The sequence below is a fragment of the Stenella coeruleoalba genome, assembly GCF_951394435.1.
Source record: "Stenella coeruleoalba genome assembly, chromosome: 20".
Classification (NCBI taxonomy): Eukaryota; Metazoa; Chordata; class Mammalia; order Artiodactyla; family Delphinidae; genus Stenella; species Stenella coeruleoalba.
The window spans coordinates 54,021,188-54,041,745 of NC_137166.1; the positions used below are offsets into that span (position 1 = coordinate 54,021,188).

The window sequence follows — 20,558 nt, forward strand, 5'->3', positions numbered from 1 at the left end:
ATCTTCCTGGATCCAACCACTGACTCATGTCAACTACTCTGGAAGACCCACATTTCCAGAAATATGAATACCTTTGGGCTCATTAGCAGGACACGAGAGCAACCTACTAGGGAAAATAGCATTCTACTTCTTTAGAGAAAACATCTTCGTTTTCGACATAACTGGTCCCCACAAATGTACCCTTTAGCTTAAAATTGTTACAGACTGCAACTTAAGCCCGTCAAGTACAAGCACCTTCCAAGCACTTTCCGGGCCCGCCCCCTTCCCACCCTCCCTTGGTCCCTGCTTGCACCTGGGTTCCCCTCACCTCCCCCCCCAACCCGGTCCTTAGCGCTCCACCCAGGCCCCGCCCCACCTCTTCACCACGCGCATGCGCACTTCTCTACGGACCCGGAAACGGAATGCTTACAGCGAAGGTCACACTGCAGAACGTAAGTTTCTCTTTTCTAGTTTAAATCTGTGCTTCGCGGTCCCTTTACTCCATCCTTAGGGTGCTGGAGTCACTGCGGTGTTTAAATTCCCACTCCCGCCCTTCCTCCCATCACTGTTACAGATCGTGGACCGTTTCCCTTTGGGTTTTAAATTTCTCTGCGTCCAGTACCGAAGCCCTTGCCTTTTCTGCTTTCGGTCCACGTAGACACCGCCTTTCGCTCCGTTTTCCTGCTTAAAACCCTTCAGTACCTCCGCCCTGCTTGTAAAGTCCTCTTCCGTGAGGTGGATTCGAGCTCCCCAGCCTCGCCCTCCGCCTCCGTAGGGCAGCTCCGGCCGCAGTGCTGGTGGAGAGGCCGCGTCCTCTCCCCGGTCCTGGGGTCCTGGAGAGTCCTCCCCTCTCCTGAGACCCCTTACCTCTTAGACCCTCTGTCCTCACCTCTTACTCAGACCGGTCTTTCTGCTCCGTAGGCCTCCCCTTCCTGGTCAACCCTTCCTCAGACCCCGTGTAGGGGGAGGTGACCTGGGCCAGCCTTGTGACACATAGTGTTCTTCGGTCCCGAGTTCCAAACTGTCTCTAACAGTATGCGGGCGTCTTATTCAGTCGCCATCCTCGTAAATACAGGGGCGAGGGGGATCAGGAGAAGCAGAGACAGAGCGACTGAGAGAAACAGAAAAACTGAGGAGGATAAAGAATGAGGGAGAACCAATGGGAACATAGAGGGACTTGGAAATAGTAAAGTGAAAGTGATTAAGCCTGGAAGGTAGCAGGTGAATAAAATAAAGAAGTAAATAAAAAAGCCGGATCTCCAGGGATTGGAGAGCAGCAAGGGGTGAGGGGCTCTGGATCAGTGGTGGGAGGGTGGTGACCATGGTGAGGCGTTTCAGACAGAGGGTCCGGGAGAGGATAAAAGGTGGAACCATGGCCTTCAGAGCATCATGGTGCTGGGAGAGAAGGAGAGGAAAAATATGGACTACTAGAGCAGAGAGAGCAGGAAGGAAGCATAGCCACCTGGGGTGCCAGAGAGTGGGGAGGAAGAGAGTGTAACAGGGAGAGAAGGGGTGTAAACAGAGGGCAGAGAGGGAACAGAAATGGGGGGAAGAAAGGCACAAGTACATAAAAATGTAGGTCATCCGAAAGGTTAGGGAGAAAGATCATCAATAGGGGGAGCAGGTTGCAGAGTGGGGCAAGACAGGAGTGAGAAAATAAATAGGAGGGCAGAAACAGCAGGAGAGTAGAGGGGAGCAAAGAGGCAGAGACGTAGAAAGAAGTAGGGAGACAGATAAACAGAATGAAACGGAAACACATAGTAGTGCAGGTAGAGTCCTAGAGATTATCATACTAAGTGAATTAAATCAGACACATAGACACATGATATCACTTATATGGGGAAAGCTTAAAAAAATGGTACAAATGAACGTATTTACAAAGCAGAACTAGACTCAACAGACGTTGAAAACAAACTTATGGTTCCCAAAGGTGGAAGGAGGGGGAGGGATAAATTGCGAGTTTGGGATAAATAGTTACACACTACTATATATAGAATAATTAAAGCAACAGTGACCTATTGTACAGCACAGGGAACTATATTCAATATTTTATAATAACCTATCATGGAAAATAATCTGAAAAATATATTCAATAAAAAAAGGATAACCTACACTATTTGATCTTCAAAGATCTATCATGCACTGAAAAAAATAAGTGTAGGAACTTACTTGTTGTTCTCTGTGTGGGAGTTTACTGTCCTGAATCCCTCCTGTGACAGTGGGCAGCAGAGGACTGTCTGTTCCTCATGCTGAGGTCTTCCCTGTGTGTGTGGTTGTGAGTCAGGAAGAGGGTGTGTCGATTCTAAGCATTAAACAGCATCTTTCCAACTTTCAAGATCGACCTCTAAAGACTCCTATTGCCTGAGGAAGAAGCCCGGAAGAGGAAGGAAAAGGAGTCAGAAATGGCTCTTTCTCAGGTAAAGTCATTTTCTCTGTTGATTCTTCAGTCTGTCCTTCCTGAGATGCCCTTCTTGGGACTCGCTAATCTTGTCTGCCACCTGTACATTCACAGTCATCCAGGGCCTTCCCTCAAGGCCTGTCATCTCCACTTAGATCCTGTCTCCCCATGACCCAGTGACCTGGGACTTGTGAAGAGGCTCCACTGGGCCTAGTCCTGGGCAGGGCTTCACACCCATGTGAAGTGTCACGGTGTCAGTGCTACTGGGCAGCAGGGATTGTTGAGGGGCCCCATCTCAGTGCACTGTCTGCTCTCTGTAAACCAGGATAAAGAAGCTGTACATGCAAGTCAGGTAATAATATGCACTTATGCCCGGTAAATTTTAGCAAACAGACTACAGCAAATACGTTGTGACTTTTCCTGCTGCATTAGAAACGAAATGGATGTGTCGCTGATTTAAAAATCGTAATGATGGGGAATGGAATGGAAAGTTCAGAGATACATCAGTGGTAGAGGGTGTTTCATTCTATCATTGATTTTAAACTTTGAAATCAACCTAAATCTCTGACACATGGAGATTCTTAGCCCATTTTCATCATCTCCGGTCCTTGGAGGTTACTTTTCGCTGTTGGTTGCCTCCTCTGACACACAGAAGTTTCTCATTCTGATGCAGGTAAGTTTCCAGCTTTATACTTTTGCTGGTAGATACCGGGTTTCCCAGCACCGTTTGTTCCTGAGACTGTCCTTTTTCTGTTGTGTGGTCTTGGCACCCTTGAAAATGCGTTCTATGTATATGCAAAATTAATTTTGAGTGTTCCGTTCTGTTGCATTACTTTACGTATCTGTGTTTATGCCGGTACCACACCATCTTGATTATTTCGTGATATGTTTTGAAATCTATAAAGGGTGCCGTCTATTTTTCTTCTTTGTCAAGAGTATTTTGGAGATTTGGGAGATTCCCTATGAATGTTAGCATAGTTACTTCTATTTCTGCAAAAATTGCCATGGGACTTTTGATAGGGATTACACTGAATCTATACAACACTTTGGGTAATAGGGTCATTTTAAGAATATTTAGTCTTTCAGTCCATGTGTATAGGATGTTTATTTGTATTTCCTTGTGTGTCTTTTAGCAACATTTAATAGTTTTCAGTGTACAAGTCTTTTGCCTCCCTGGTGAATTTCTTACTAAGTATTCTATCCCTTTGATGCTCTAGAAATACGATTGTTTTCTAATTTTCTATTGACATTGTTCACTGTGTATAGAAATGCACATGGTTTTTGGGCATTGACTTTTGGTATCCTGCAACTTTTCTAGAGTTGTTTTTTGATGTAGCAGTTTCCTCATGGAATCTTTACTGTTTTTTTTGTGTTTTTTTTAATCTTTACTGTTTTTACATATAAAAGTTATCATCTATGAAGAAAGATAATCTTACTTTTTTCAATTCGGGTAACTTTCTTTTTCTTGTCTAATTTCTCTGGTGAGGGCTTTCTGTACTTTGCTGGACAGTAGTGCAGAGAGTGTGTATCCTTGCCTTCTTCCTGATCTGAGAAGGAAAGCTTTCTGGCTGAGTGTTTATATCTCTCTTTTTTTCTTTTTGGCCTTGTGGTGGGATCTTAGTTCCCTGACCAGCGACTGAACCTGGGCCACGGCAGTGAAAGTGCCGAGTCCTACCCACTGGACCGCCAGGGAATTCCCAGAGTTTTATATCTTGAAACATAGTTGAATTTTGTGAAATGCATTTTTCTGCATCAATTGAGACGATCATATGTTTTTTTCCTTTATTCTGTTAATGTGGTATATGACATTAATTGATTTTTATATGTTGAGTCATCCTTGCTTATAGTAATAAAATCCACTTGGTCATGATGTAAAATCATTTTAATGTGTTGTTGAATTTGGTTTGGTACTATTTTGTTGAGGATTTTTCAGTATTCATGAAGGATATTGGTTTGTAGTTTTCTGTGTTTCGTGTGTCTTTCTCTGGGCTTGGTATAGAATCATGCAGGCTCCACAGAATGAGTTTGCCAGTGTTCCCTCTACAGCTCTTCGGAAGCTTGGAAGCTTTTTATCAGGATCAGAGGTAATTCTTCTGTAAATGTTTGGTAGAATTATGCAGCAAACTGATATGGTCTTGGCTTTTTCCTTGTTCAAGATTTCAGATTGCTGCTTGAACCTCTCTAGTTATAATTCTTTTCAACTTTTTTATTACTTAAAGATTAGAGCTTAATAGGTTGTATGTTTCAATGAATTTACCTGTATCTTCTAGATTATGCAATTTGTAAGCATTATTGTTCATAGAACCCCTTATAGTTTGTTTTTTTAATTTATTTTATATATTTATTTTTGGCTGCGTTGGGTCTTTGTTGCTGCGTATGAGCTTTCTGTAGTTGCGGTGAGCTGGGGCTACTCTTCATTGCAGTGTACGGGCTTCTCACTGAGGTGAGAAGCTTCTCTTGTTAGGGAGCATGGGCTCTAGGCGCATGGGCTTCAGTAGTTGTGGCACGTGGGCTCAGAAGTTGTGGCTCGCGGGCTGTAGAGCACAGGTTCAGTAGTTGTGGTGCATGGGCTTAGTTGCTCTGCGGCATGTGGGATCTTCCCGGACCAGGGCTCGAACCCTTGTCCCCTGCGTTGTCAGGCGGATTCTTAACCACTGCGCCACCAGGGAAGCTCCTCATTTTGCTAAATTTGATTTTATTCTTCTCTACTTCCTTGAATAGTAAAAATAGATTTCTGATTTGACTTCCCTGTTAGTACGGCTTTCACTACATTTTATAAATTTTTGTATGTTTTCATTTTCATCGCGATATATTAAAAATTCCTTTGTGATTTCTTCTTTGACCCATTGGTTATTTATGAGTACGTTGTTTTATTTCCACATTTTGGGGATTTTTCTGTTTTCATTCTGCTGTTTATTTCTAATTTTATTGCTTTGTGGTTTGAGAAAATTCATTATGCTCTCAGTCTTCTTAAAATTGTTAAGATTTCTTTTATGTCCTAACATGTGGTCTCTCATGGAAAATGTTTTATTTGTTCTTGAGAAGTGTGTGTTTTCTGCTGTTGTTGGGTAGAGTGATATGTACATGTCTTTTAGATCCAGTCGGTCTATAGTGTTGTTCAAGTCCTCTGTTCCCTTATTGATGTTTTCTTTGGTTCCACCCATCGAAAAAACTGGGATGTTAAAGTCTCATAGGATTATTGTGCTGCTATTTCTCTCTTTGTTTCTGTTAGTGTTTCCTTCATTTTTGGAGGGAGCTCTAATGTTAGATATATAAGTACTTAAAATTATATCTTCTTAGGGAATTGATTCTTTTAGTAGTATATATTGTCCTTCGTCTCTTGTATCAGATTTTGTCTTTAGTTTATTTTGTCTGACATTATGTAGTCGCCCCTGCTCTCATTAGGATGGAATATTTTTTTCCATCCTTTCACTTTTTACCTTCCCATGTCCTTAGATTTGTGAATGTTCACAGTTGCAGCTCTGACGCACTCTCTGTGTGTCTCTCGCTCTTGTTCCCTGTTTTCCTCCTGTTACTTCCTCTGGTGGTCGCTGCTCAGGCACACTGTACAGTGGTGAAAGGCAGGAGCCCTGGCCAGCCCCCTTCACTCCACTTCAGAGGGAAAGCATTGAGGGTTTCCTTCTGATTTTAATGTTTGGTGAAATATTCTTGCTTCATAACAATATATTTTTTTCTATATTCCTTTTTGTCATGATTTTTAATTCTCCAGGAAGTTTTTAACTTTATTATTGTGATAAGTCTTTTTCTTAATATGTTAAATTAATGTAATAACTTCTAATTTTGAGTTAGTGTTTTATAAGTGGAATACACAAACTCTGTTCTGCATTTGTTAATACCTACCTATTTTAATTTTAGTGGATAAAATTGTACTTATATTCTTCAATTTAGGTGTTGTATAGAGATAGGGGTTAAAAGTTTTGTATTTTTCTCTTTATGTTTGTACCATTTTTCTTTTACTAGACTACTATAGAATAATGTTGATGAAGTAAATTAAGTGCAGGTAATACTTTCTTGTTCTTCGAAAATGCTGAAATAAATGTGGATGAAAATGATAACAGAAAATGTTATCCAAAAATATGTCAGTAGACAACTCCTATCTTTTCTTTTCTTTTTTTTTTTTTGTCCAAGCCAAGCAGCTTGAGGGATCTTAGTTCCCCAACTAGGGATTGAACCCAGGGCCACAGCAGTGAAATTGCCGAGACCTAACCACTGGGCCACCAGGGAACTCCTGCCTTTTCAATTAATTGTGTGTTTACATGTGTGTGCATGAGTGCATGGAAGTGCAAGTCCATGGTTTTGATAAAGACATCATTATTTCAAACCTATCTTTTTGCATTTGAAATTATATCTTAAATGTATTCCTTGGCCTCGAATTTTTTCTACAGTATTGTGTTAATGGTTTAAATAACAATACGATTACTAACATTTTATATGCATCTGTGTGTGAGCTGCCACAGTACTATCCTTTGTAAGATTGGAACAGGTCATCTCTAATGAGCTTTTATGTTTATAACAATTTCATACATGTAAAGAATTTATTTAGAATGATACTAGCATATAGGAATTGTTCCAGCACTTCTAGTCATTGCTCTTGTTATCATTATCATAATTGCAGATTTTGACCTTTCTGTAAAGCCACTGTGGACTTTGTCATCTCTGAAGGCACCACTGATACTGTAGCTCATTTAGATTTTGAATATCATGCGGTGTGTAAAACATAATATGTAACACTTCTGCATAGACAACCTGTTATTGAATTTTATTTCTAAGTTTTTCGTGTGTTGTCTGGAAAAATGAAAAATCTACATTGATTGGAGGATATCGTAATTGCTATGAAAAGGCATAAGAAATTAAAATTAGAGACCCATAATTTCCCTAAATACCCTTACATGGATCTGTCAGACTACATACTTCCACTGAATTGATCCTTACCACTCTCTCCTCTTCTCATTTTGTGTGATAATAAGAACTCTCTTCATGGCCTCTTGATGAGATATGTTTTCATTTCAGGCACCGTTGACATTCAAGGATGTGGCCATAGAATTCTCTCGGGAGGAGTGGGAATGCCTGGACCCTGATCAGAAGGCCTTTTATGTGGATGTGATGTTGGAGACCTACAGCAACCTGATCTCCCTGGGTGAGGATAACTTCCCTTCAGAAGTTGGGATATGCCTTTTGGGTATCTTTGCATTTTCCCTCTGTGCCCCTTGGGAGCCCTTGTTTTGCTTGACTGATCTGAAATCCCTGTTGACTCAGATATGAAAAGCTTCATGATGTGATATCATGAGTTTAAGCTTCACTTTTCTGCGAATGATCTATCCATTTCATGATACGTCAGGCATTGTTCCAGAGCTTAAGTATTTATAAAGCTCAGGGCAAACTTTTCAAATAACGAATTCTCTTTTTTCTACCCCCGTGCTTTCGATTCACTACTTCTTGGAAGAGAGCTAATTATCTGCATATTACACTGTTCCCTCTGCATTCAGAAGGAGGCAAGTGGTGGAGCAATCGGTGAAATATTTTTCCAGACCCACCCGTCATGTCCTCACTCCTCAGCTGAACAAAGAGCTAGGATTCTGGAAGAGCCACAGATCTTATTTATTTCTTTTGAGAAGCAGAAATTTGTATTTCTGATCTGAATATTATTTGCATTTTGGAACAAGAGGAAGAGCCCTAGCCTCTGAAGAGTGATGTGAAAATAGCAAAAAACCAAGGGGGTGGGAATTTATCAAAAGTGTGAACACAGGTTAGGTCTCAGAAGGGCAGAGAAGAAGCGGCAGCATTAGTAGTCTTTGGGTAACTCTACCCAAGTGGGAGAGTTCTTTCCGAAAATAGAAGTTTATTTATTGTGAACTCTGAGAGGACATTTTTCTTATTCCTGGGTTATCATTCTGTCATTCAACGTGTAAAATGTATTCTTTCACCCTCTGGTGGGGCTGCAGGCCCATCAGAGACAAAGGCAAAGTCTTTTTTTTTTTTTAATTTATTTATTTTTATTGATTTATTTTTGGCTGCGTTGGGTCTTCGTTGCTGCGCGTGGGCTTTCTCTAGTTGCGGCGAGCGCGGGCTGCTCTTCGTTGTGGTGCGCGGGCTTCTCATGGCGGCGGCTTCCCTTGTTGCGGAGCACGGGCTCTAGGCTCGCAGGCTTCAGTAGTTGTGGCACGTGGGCTCAGTAGTTGCGGCTCACAGGCTCTAGAGCACAGGCTCAGTAGTTGTGGTGCACAGGCTTAGTTGCTCCGCGGCAGGTGGGATCTTCCCGGACCAGGGCTCGAACCCATGTCCCCTGCATTGGCAGGCAGATTCTTAGCCACTGCGCCACCAGGGAAGCCCAAAGGGTAAAGTCTTTATCATGATCTATGCTCTGCCATCTGGCCCCTGTGAACTAGATTTTACTTGACTTTGAGGAGCGTGAAGAGGGTTGTTTTAAAGGCATCTTTTGCCCCCTTCATTTCTCTTTCTGTACTTGACTTCATTGGGTGCTCAGTTCTCAGTCCATATCGTAAGAGTTGATGCCTCCAGACTCCAGTCTCTGGGCCTTTCTCAGTTTTGTCCCTATTTGTGTTCCTATATGACCTCATCAGAAGATGGGACAACACTGGCTGCTCTTTCATTCCATCTGGCACCTCAGCACCGGCATGGAGCTGCCTCCAGCCCCGTCTGCTTGTTTAGATCTCACAGCCATTTCTCCTGATCTGCTTTTGCCGCACACTTCAGGGGTGTGTGAAACAGAGAGGTAGATTGGATCTTGTGTAATTTTCACAGAGCAAAACTATAAAGACGGTGGACAGAGAGATCCTCTTTTTATTTCCCAGTCCCTCACGGGGGGAATATGTGAATCCTTCAGCCTCTCAGTTTGGCATCTTGGATAGAACGCATGGTTTCTTCTCGAGGGCTGTAATATCTGACCCCCATATCTTGTATTGTTTTCGCTCTTGTACTGCTCTACCAAGTCCGTAATGCAGACTCTCCTGATTTCATATTCTGCTAAGTTTGCATGATTTTGCCTTTTGAAGCTTGCTTTTGAAATACATATTCCTAGAGTCTGAAATTTTATCCAGTTTCTTTGCTGTGATAATCCACCTGTAGCAGACAGCTACGGATGGACTCTCTGTGGAGTGGGTTTACTGGGTGACAGGAAATTTTCGTTGGAGAATGCTTTCCCTCATATGCTGTAATATTTTCCTGCTCCACAGTAAGTCGCCACTTGAAGCTACTCAGTAGAGTGGTCTGCGTGTTGTAGGACACGAGATAGAAAGTATCACGAGAGCCTGACTGAGAAGCCTTTCCCGTTTTTTTTCTGGCTTTGAGGACTGTCACAAAAGCCTCTCTTAGGGGCACTGTGACAATCTTGTTTCCATGTACTAATGACCATCCCCTATGAGCCTCAGGAAATGATGTAGGAATTTATCCCAGGAAAACTTTGTCCAAGTTCTCCTCTTCCTGATGCCAGACCCCAGGGCTGGAGGGTCTGACGTGGGGCTCAGAACTCGCGCTCCTGTGGGAAGACCTCGGTAATACAATTATTCTCCAGTTTGTCTGTCACCCACACAAAGTATGGGATTTGGTGGTATCATGGGTCCGCCCCCTCCTACGTATCTCGTTGTGGTTTTTTCTTTATGTCTGGTAGGTTTCTTTATGTTCTGGTAGGTTTCTAGTAGGTTTCAGTCTTTTTCAGCCATGGTTGTCATTTGTGTGTGCTCCTGAGAGGAGGTGAACTTAGGGTCCTTCCACTCCGCTATCTTGGCTGCTCTCCTCTTGTACAGTTATATTCACACAGATGGACAAGCACAAGCTGTGCTCCCAATATGCATATACCCTGTGCTCCACTCATGCCCTTTCTCAGACCTGACCTTTCCTGACGTGGTACTTTGACGTAGATGGAACCACTGTTACTTGCTCACGTATTTATGTTGTTCCCCTGATTGTCTCAGTTTCCGCAGCACTCCTTCACCCATCCCTCCACCTTCCACATTACTCAGACTGTAAAAATGATCCCTCTTTTTCTGTCGAATAACTTTCTCATGACGTGACCGAAATCACTATGTGCAGCTGTGATGATTCAGAAACCATTTTCAGGAGTGGTGGCTGAACAACATTATCGGTTACATGGCTCCCTTCTTTTGCGTCTCTCTTGGAGTTTTCTTTTTAAACTCCTGGTATTTGTTTTAATATTTTGTAATCTGTACTGCCTGGGTGGGCAGTCATGCTTGAGAATATGTTGTCTTAGTTTGGAAGTTCAGGTTCAAATCCTGTTCCTCTCAGTACTTTCTATATCAATTGCAGTCATGTACATAAACGTGTGAGTCTACTTCCCTGATTTTAAAAATTGTGTTGATTTCCATCAAGCCTTTTAAACAAATTAGTGCCATTAGATGGCTTAGAATCTTGTATGTTTTATAGTAAAGATTGAAAAGTTACTTTTTATAAATAGTTATATTAATATTCTGTCATGTTTATTGTCATATCACTTTGTATCCTATCTTGTATGCTTTTCATCTCCAGTTTGTTCTAAACAACGTTGTGTCTGACCCTAGTTAATAAATATACAAATTGCTCACTCTTTATTACATATATTTTAGAGGCAATGAACTGGAGAATTTAATTGCTCTGTGAAGGTAGGGAATTGCTCTGTTTATTGGCTATTAGGTTAGGTAACTCTAGAATAGTACATTTATTAATTTTTTTGGTGTTTTTAAAAATTTATTTATTTTATTTTTGGCTGCACTGGGTCTTTGTCGCTGTGAGCAGGCTTTTCTGTAGTTGCGGCGAGCGGGGGCTACTCTTCGTTGCAGTGTGCGGGCTTCTCATTGCGGTGGCTTCTCTTGTTGCGGAGCATGGGCTCTAGGCACACGGGCTCAGTAGTTGTGGTGCACGGGCTTAGTTGCTCCGCGGCATGTGGGGTCTTCCTGGACCAGGGCTCGAACCCGTGTCCCCTGCATTGACAGGTGGATTCTTAACCACTGCACCACCAGGGAAGCCCCATTTATTAATTTTTAATTGTAATTTATATATGATGGTTTTTCAGCGTTTATTATAGAATACAACTGACATGTACCACTTGTTAATGTAGTAAAATATGTATTCTTTATGGGTACATAGTTTTATAGCAGATATTTAGAAAAATATATTTTTTTAAATTGTGTTATCAAATTCTTCATTTTCTATATGCTGTATTTTGTAATTCTATACTGCTAGTTATTTAAATTATTCATTAGATAAGTCTGTTTTGGATTATGTACCATTACAGTATGGTAATGTACAATATTGTATGTTCCTTAGCATTGATTTATGTACCATAGTATGCAGAATATATGTACAGTATAATATTTTTTGCATCCTCATTTATGAGACCACAGTATGTTTATTGTTAATTGGTATATGCTTTGGTGGAAAAATATTGTTTCTTCAAGAGCTAGCATAAGCTTGTCTAGTGTGAATGTTTCTGTTATAGGGTGTTAGAACTAGGCTACCCTAATATTAATTTGAATGACATGTAATCACTCTTTCTTTAGTAAAGAGTCCTATTCTTGGGGCTTCCCTGGTGGCACAGTGGTTGAGAGTCCGTCTGCCGATGCAGGGGACACGGGTTCGTGCCCCGGTCCGGGAAGATCCCACATGCCGCGGAGCGGCTGGGCCCGTGAACCAAAAAAAAAAACCAAAAAAGAGTCCTATTCTTTTAGTGTTCCTAAAATTTTTAAGGTCATGATTGGGAAGTTTCATAACCTTTTTGGACGTGTTACTTTATGTTTATTTTACTTTATTTTGGCCATGCTGTGTGGCTTGAGGCACCTTAGTTCCTGGACTAGGGATCGAACCCGTACCCCCTGCAGTGGGAGTGCAGAGCCCTAACCACTGGACCACTGGGGAATTACATACTTTTGGTTTAATATCATATATTCAACATTAAACGTTTACTCATGAATTGTAATGAATAATACACCTTATGGTTCTTTGTATCTTGTAGATATCTCTCATATACATGTGATCAAGAAATTACAACCAAGAGCAAACAGTGATAGAGGAGAAGTATTCCAAACAGTGATGTTGGAAAGACAGAAAAGCCATGAAATGAAACATTTTTACTTCACGGAAATCCAGGAAGATGACTTTGGGTGTCAGTGGAAGGATGATGAAAGAAATTACAAAGGAATGTCTGTAGCCTGTAAGGAAAATGTAACTCACAGAAGAGATCGACATAGTAGGTGGAATTCAGGAAAGAAGCCCATTGAAAATAGGCTTACATTAAGCTTTCAGGATGAATTGCATGTATTTAAGAACGATATTTACAAATGTAATGAGTGTGGCAAAGCCTTTAATCATGGCTCATCCCTCCGCAGACACCAGATAATCCACACGGGAGAGAAGTTATATAAATGTGGGGTATGTGGCAATGTTTTTCGTCTAAAGTCACACCTTGTAAGTCATTGGACAACTCATACTCGTGAGAAAACTTACAAATGTAATGACTGTGGCAAAAGCTTTAATCATGGCTCATCCCTCCGTAGACATCAGATGAGCCATACCGGAGAGAAACTGTATAAATGTGATGTATGTAGCAAAGTGTGTAGTCAGAATTCCTCCCTTAAACGTCATCAGAGGATTCATACCGGAGAGAGACCTTACCAATGTAATGAGTGTGGCAAAACCTTTAATCGTGGCTCTCACCTCTCCACACACGAGGTAATCCATACAGGAGTGAAATTATGTAAATGTGATGTGTGTGGCAAAGTCTTTAGTCAAAATTCATGCCTTAGAATCCATCGGAGAATTCATAACGGAGAGAAACCTTACAAATGTAATGAGTGTGGTAAGGTCTTTCGTCAAAATTCACATCTTGGAAGACATCAGAGAATTCATACTGGGGAAAAACCTTACAAATGTAAAGAGTGTGGCAAGGTCTTTAATCAATATTCAAATCTTGCAAGTCATCAGAGAATTCATACTGGAGAGAAACCTTACAACTGTAACGTGTGTGGCAAGGTCTTCAGTCAAAATTCAAATCTTGTAAGTCATCAGAGAATTCATACGGGAGAGAAACCCTACAAATGTAACGAGTGTGGCAAATTCTTTAATCAAAAGGCATACCTTACAAAGCATCAGAGAGTTCATAATGAAGAGAAGTCTTACAAATGTAATGTGTGTGGCAAGGTCTTCAATCGAAATTCAAATCTTGAAAGTCATCAGAGAATTCATACTGGAGAGAAACCTTACAAATGTAATGAGTGTGGCAGGTTCTTTTCTCAAAAGCCAAACCTTGGAAAGCATCAGAGAGTTCATACTGGAGAGAAATCTTACAGATGTGATGAGTGTGGGAAGGTCTTCAGTCGAAATTCACTTTTTGCAATTCATCAGAGAATACATAATGTAGAGAAACCTTTCAACTTTAATGGAGTTGAAATGCCTTTACTCTGATCTCAACCCTCACTAAATATCTGATAATTTATACGTGAGAGAAGCCATGTAAATGTGACATATGTGGGAAGGTCTTCATTCAAAATTTACACCTTACAATTCATTGGAGAATTCATAGTGAGGAAAAGCTGAGCAAACATCATGAATATGGCAAAGATTTTGTGCCTGCAAGCCTCACTTTCTATCAGATAATCCGTAGTGGAGAGAAACCTTACAAATGTAATGAGTATCTCAACGTCTTCAGTCCAAATTCATACCTTAAGATCTGCCAGATACTTTATACTGGAGAAAATCTTTTCAAATATAATGAGTGTGGCAAATCCTTCAGTGTTCTGTCAAGCCTAACTTACCATCAGGTAATCCATACTGGTGAGAGACTTTAATAATACAGTGATATGACAAGGCTTCTATCAGGCATCCACATCTTACGCTTCATTAGAAAATTCATTCTGAATAGCAACCAGATAAATGCATTTATTGTGGCCAGGCCTTAAGAGGAGAAATTTATTAATTAAAGAACTCATTCTGGAGATTACCTCACAAATGCCACGAATGTGAAATAATAATCTTATTTCTCAGGTAAGACAGTTTATATTTGTGAGTGACAGACCACCTGGACAACAGTGACCAAAAAGAAGTGGGAGCGTCATCCTTTTCACCTAACAGAAGTCCAGAGGGTGTAGTGTGGGGTGTGATGGGTCCTCTGCTCCTTCTTCATCCATGAGCACTTGGTCCTCACCTTCCTATAGTAACATGACTGCTGTATGACTGAGAAGGGTGAAGGTGGAGGGCAAAAAGCCTTTTCATTTTAAGATTCTGTCTTGTTTTCATGGAAACATTCATCCCAGATATATTCTCTTTGGGTCATGCTCTTGTGACCTGTCTGAGAACTCTGCATCAAGTTCTGGATTCTGAAGATTTTATTCTATACCGTTTTTCCTAAATCTCTTATAGAATAAAGTTTTAAACTTTATTTTAAAGCTTTAACTTTGAGCTAATATTTGTACAGATGTAAAGTTTAAATGGAGATCTCTTTTTTTTTCTTCTTTGAATATTTCATTGGTTAGCACCAGTGTTGGAAAGTCCTTCCTTCATTGAATTGGCTGAGTACCTTTGTCAGAAAGTGGTTGGAAGTACACTTGACCTTTGAACAAGGCACGGAGTTAGGGTTTTAGACTCATGACCAGTTGTAAATTCACGTATAACTTAATGTTGTCCCTCTCTATCCGTGGTTCCGCATCTTCAGATTCAACCGGCCACAGATCCTGTAGTACTGTAGTAGTAGTTATTGGAAAAAATGCCCATATAATTGAATCCACACAGCTCACACCTGTGCTGTTGAAGGGTTAACGGCACTGAAGTAGGGCTCTTTCTGGTTTCCACATTCTGTTCCATTAGTATATTTGCCTGTCACTGCACAAATCCCACCCAGTCTTGATAACTGTCACTATATTAGAAATCTTGAGGTCATGTGAAGTGATTCCAGCCACTTCAGTATTTTTCAGGTATTTTAGCTCTTCTAGTTCTTTTGCCTTTCCCTATTATTTTTAGAAAAATCTTGTTTGACTCTACAGAAATCTTGATTGAAAACACACTAAACCTGTATGTCAATTTGGGGCGTTTTAATATAATTTCTATGTTGTGTCTTCCAGTCAATCTGGTATATTTTGTTAACAATTCAATGAATATGGTATGTTTCGCTCAGATGACCTAAATAGAAGGTCTTTTTGTTTCATTAAGGTTGTAGGTTTCAGCATAAAAGTCCTTACTTTGTTAGATTTACACATTTTCCTTCTACTTTTACTTTTTTGAGCAAACATCGTATTATATATTTAATTTCAATTTCCATTTGTAAATTGCATGTGTGTAAAATTACAGTGGATTTTTGCACATTGTACCCTGACACCTTGCAAATTATACTTTTTCTAGAAATTTGTATAGATTGTTTTGATTCTCTACATACATTAATTTATTAAATTTTCTGTTTCTACTGTAACAGATTACCACAAACTGAGGGCCTTGAAGGACCACAGATTTATTCTCCTATGGTTCTGGAGGCGAGATGTGTAAAATGACCCAAAGCACTGTGCTCCTTCTGGATATTCCAGGGCAGAATTTGTTTTCTTGCCTTTCTAGAAGCCACTTACCTTCTTTGTCTCATGGTCCCCATGTGTATTCGCATGACACTCTTTCAATTAATTCATGATGTTATTCAGATATCTTCTTATATCACGTGGGCATTTCCTGAACACGTTGTTTACATTAGGACACCCTGTCACTCTCTCATTGTACGTGTACACCTTCATCGTACTTAACACTATCATATCTGATTTAATTATTGCTGACTTTCCCTTGTAGAAAATATATGCTCCTTGAAGGCAGTGTATTGATTTTGTTTCCTGCTAGATATCCAGTGACTGGAAGCATTCCCAACTGACAGGTGAGTGAATGCGTTTATCAGTGCAAAGAAAGTTTGTGTAATGCATCGGCTCATAGGTCAGTAAGTCAGATGGTCAGATAAACATGTAATTATATTGCATTTGTGGCCTCACATTCTTTACTCCATTAACATTACACCTGAATGTTCTGAACATTTGTCATAAATTCTCACAGTATGATTTATTCACACGTTGTGAAATTTTCTCCCACATGGGCTCAAAAGATCTAACTCATCAGTGAAGAGATGTCTTCATGAAGTATTTTTCATCCACAACATTTTAAGTTTAGGATTCTTTCATTCGTGCTCCATTCCACACCCATGACAAAATAATAATTCTGTTTCTCAGGTAGTAACTGAAAGAAGTAAGTTTATCATTCTCACCAAACAGGAAGTCCAGAGGGTGCTGTGGGCAGTGTGATAGGTCCTCTGCCCCTTCTACCGCCGGGAGCACTTAAAGTCTTCAGTGTCTTCATAGCAACCTGGCTGCGGGATGACGAAGAAGGCTGAGAGGCAAAACCCTCTTCAATTTTAGGTTTTGTCTCATTTTCATGGAAAATTATTAGCCAGTTGCATTAAATGGCCACCGTAATTTTAATAATATGAAATTTCAAATTTCACATTTCCCTCTTGAATAGAGAAAAAAAGTAAAGGGAAAAGGTGTCAGGGACAGATTATATCAAAAGACTTTCTTCTTTATCGTGATAGGGTAATATTCCATGTAACACTGGGCTACTCTGATGTTCAGAATGTCAAGGAAGGTTTTTAGAGCCCTTGTGTTTTCTAACTCACAGATTTCTTTCCTTTCTGCTGTGTCTGATTCTAAACACACTTAAATCATTCTCCAGATTTTTTTTTTTTTTTTTTTTTCAGCTGTACCCTGCAGCTTGTGGGATCTTAGTTCCCTGACCAGGGATTGAACCGGTGCCCTCACAGTGAAAGTGCCAAGTCCTAACCTCTGGACTGCCAGAGAGTTCCCTCTCCAATTGTGATGTAGTTATTCTGATTCCAGTATCAGGGTAAGAAGTAAAGGAATCCATTTTGAGATGTTTTTTATCCATGCCATCCTACCTGAATGTGAGAAATATACAAAAGGCTTGTAGTTGGGAAATACTCTAATATCACCTCCAAATATATTGTAATATTAGACTCTATATAGTAATATAACTGCTATATCATAACTCTGAGATGTTAAATATTGGGGAAGGAACATTAAATATTTTCCGTGAAGTACTAGAGGCTCAAATAGGATTTACTTGCTACCATACATAAAATAGATAAGCAACAAGGATTTACCGTATGGCATATAAAATTACATTCACTAACTTGGAATAACCTACAATGGAGATTAATCTGAAAAAAATTTATATAACTGAAGCACTTTGTGGAACACCTGAAACTCATACAATATTGTAAATCAGCTATCCTTCGATCAAAAAAAGAAATGGAACTTCCCTGGTGGTCCAGTGGGTAAGACTCTGCGCTCCCAATGGAGGGGCCTGGGTTCAGTCCCTGGTAAGGGAACTAGATCCCACACGCATGCCTCAACTAAGAGTTCTCATGCCGCAACTAAGAAGCCCCCGTGCTGCAACTAAAGATCCCGCTTGCTGCAACTAGAATCTGGTACAGCCAAAATAAATAAATAAATTTGTTTGTCTTTTGCGGTACGCGGCCCTCTCACTGCTGTGGCCTCTCCCGTTGTGGAGCACAGGCTCCGGACGCGCAGGCTCAGCGGCCATGGCCCATGGGCCCAGCCGCTCCGCGGCATGTGGGATCCTCCCGGACCGGGGTACGAACCCGTGTCCCCTGCATCGGCAGGCGGACTCTCAACCACTGCGCCACCAGGGAAGCCCATAAATAAATGTTTTTAAATAAGTAAATAAAGAAGTATTTCCTTGAAAATACAGAATATATTCAATTGAGGGTAAGCCCTGAAAATGTTACCTTAAAGTTACACTGTTCTGGAAGACAGGAAATAATTCTTTTTTGTTGTTGTTGTTACCATACTGTTTATTGAAAAATTGGAGTTTAATGACTTCAAAATGTTAGTTTAGCCGCAAATGATTATTTCCTGGGTGATTCATTCTCCTTTTAAAATATCATTATCCAATGTAGATCTGATTTTACTACCTAGAAGCTAAATATGATATACATATGTGTGCTACATTTCATCTTAATAATTAAAGTAATTTATAGATGAGCACAGATGGACCGGGAACATACTTGGTGATTAGTTTTGTAGCAACCTTTTGTACAGATTGTTACTTTTGCAAAGTTGTAGGTCCTAATATAAATTCTTTCTTAAATTACTATTTTCCTTTTTATTTGTAGTTTGCAATAAAATATTATTGATCCTTAAAATTCAAATCAACCAGTTTTGCCAAATAAGATGAGAGTAGAAATAATGCACTACTCGTCCGAATGACCAAATCCACATTTCTTAAAAATCACAATAACCCACCAAGCAATCCACATTTACATATCTACCCAAGGGATTTGTAAACATTTTCCACATTAACACCTTGTAAAAGATTGTTGATAGAAGCGTTTTTTATTTTTATTATTTATTTAACTTATTTATTTTTGGCTGCGTTGGGTCTTCGTTGCTGCGCGTGGGCTTTCTCTAGTTGCAGCGAGCGGGGGCTACTCTTCGTTGTGGTGCGCGGGCTTCTCATTGTGGTGGCTTTTCTTGTTGCGGAGCATGGGCTCTAGGCCTGGGGGCTTCAGTAGTTGTGGCTCATGGGCTCTAGAGCACAGGCTCAGTAGTTGTGGCACAGGGGCTTAGTTGCTCTGGGCATGTGGGCGCTTCCCAGACCAGGGCTCGAACTCGTGTCCCCTGCATTGGCAGGCGGTTTCTTAACCACTGTGCCACCAGGGAAGCCTGAAGCATTTTTAAAATAATAGCCAAAATGTGGAAAGAACCCAAAACTCCATTAAATGATGAATGTTTAAACAAACTGGAATGTTTCTCATCAGAAATAAAAGTTACGAAGCACTGATAAAGGTTAATCATGGATGACCCTTGAAAGCATTATGCCAAGTACAAGAAGGGAGATGGCCATATATTGTGTGACTTAATTTATATAGAATGCCCGGAATAGTCATATCTGTAGAGATGGAAAGTAGCTAAATATTTGCTTGTGGCTCAGGGTAGAGTGCTGAGTAACTATTAACGCATACAGGGTTTTTTTAAGAGGTGATGACGAATGATGAAAACGTTGTTGGACAGCATTGCAAACATACTAAATCCCACTGTATGGTGAACGTGAAAACTGTATATTTTATTGTATGCAAATTATACAACAAAAGAAACAAGCTAATATCTCCATGTTGAATTCAGAAAATTGTTCCGATTTACTAACCATGGCCTACAAGGTGTTGGAGAGAGGAGTTCCAGTTTCCATTGTACCAGTGGAAGGAAGACATGATTATAGGAACAATGGCAAGAAGGGGAGGAACTGGAGAGATACTTTTTTTTTTTTTGCGGTACGCGGGCCTCTCACTGTTGTGGCCCCTCCCGTTGCGGAGCACAGGCTCTGGACGCGCAGGCTCAGCGGCCATGGCTCACGGGCCCAGCCGCTCCGCGGCATGTGGGATCTTCCTGGACCAGGGCACGAACCCGTGTCCCCTGCATCGGCAGGCGGACTCTCAACCACTGTGCCACCAGGGAAACCCCGAGATACCTTATTTTTTTAATTGAAGTATAGTTGATTTACAAAGTTGTGTCAATCTCTGCTGTACAGCAGAGTGACTCAGTTATACACATATAGACCGTCTTTTTTTAAGTATTCTTTCCCATTATGGTTTCTCACAGGATATTGAATATAGTTCCCTGGGCTATACAGTAGGACCTTGTTGTTTATCCATTCTACATATAATAGTTTGCATCTGCTAACCCCAAACTCCCAGTCCATCCCTCTCCCTCTCGACCCCCCCTTGGCAACCACAAGTCTATTTTCTATCTCTATGAGTCTGTTTCTGTGAGAGAGACATTTTTAAGGTAAAATTAACAGACCGTGTTTCCAAAATGCCAGTGTTAGGGACTTCCCTGGCAGTCCAGTGGTTAAGACTCCATGCTTCCAATGCAAGGGACGTGGGTTCAATTCCTGGCTTGGGAACTAAGATCCTACATACCATACAGCCTGGCTAAAAAAAAAATAATAATCATAATCATAAAAATAAAATACCAGTGATGCACCTGCACATTAGCAATAAGTCTCTTGCTATGCACTGTGAGACTAGTTCATTATCTGGTACTATTCCAGTTCTCTCAATAAACTTGAAATGTGAGGAGATTCTGTCTTCATGGTG

The 20,558-nt window shown here is 40.6% G+C and overlaps 4 protein-coding genes across 8 annotated transcripts in view; 2 read left to right on the forward strand and 2 right to left on the reverse strand.

Moving 5' to 3' along the window:
* LOC307178866 (uncharacterized protein) overlaps nucleotides 1-20,558 on the reverse strand; it is a 342,766-nt gene that overhangs the window by 241,516 nt on the left and 80,692 nt on the right. The window lies entirely within an intron of this gene.
* Nucleotides 1-20,558, reverse strand: part of LOC307178861 (uncharacterized protein) — a 389,700-nt gene that overhangs the window by 82,547 nt on the left and 286,595 nt on the right. The window lies entirely within an intron of this gene.
* LOC307178863 (uncharacterized protein) lies at nucleotides 378-18,485 on the forward strand. 4 transcript variants are annotated; one of them, XR_013825292.1, is made up of 6 exons: nucleotides 378-431; nucleotides 2,316-2,396; nucleotides 7,409-7,535; nucleotides 12,363-14,389; nucleotides 16,169-16,250; nucleotides 17,121-18,485. XR_013825292.1 is itself a non-coding variant. In XM_079907486.1 (4 exons), exons 2-4 carry the CDS (start codon nucleotides 2,382-2,384, stop codon nucleotides 13,808-13,810), a joined length of 1,590 nt encoding a protein of 529 aa, XP_079763612.1. In that variant the 5' UTR covers nucleotides 378-431; nucleotides 2,316-2,381; the 3' UTR covers nucleotides 13,811-16,317. The 4 variants fall into 4 exon arrangements, 1 of the variants encoding a protein (XP_079763612.1); XR_013825293.1 differs by having other exon boundaries at nucleotides 16,217-16,250; XR_013825291.1 differs by having other exon boundaries at nucleotides 12,363-16,250.
* The window catches only part of LOC307178860 (uncharacterized protein), a 29,696-nt gene continuing 26,387 nt past the window's right edge, over nucleotides 17,250-20,558 (forward strand). The window contains exon 1 of the mRNA XM_079907475.1: nucleotides 17,250-17,261. The gene's annotated coding sequence lies outside the window, so the exon portion shown is untranslated. The remainder of the gene's footprint in view (nucleotides 17,262-20,558) is intronic.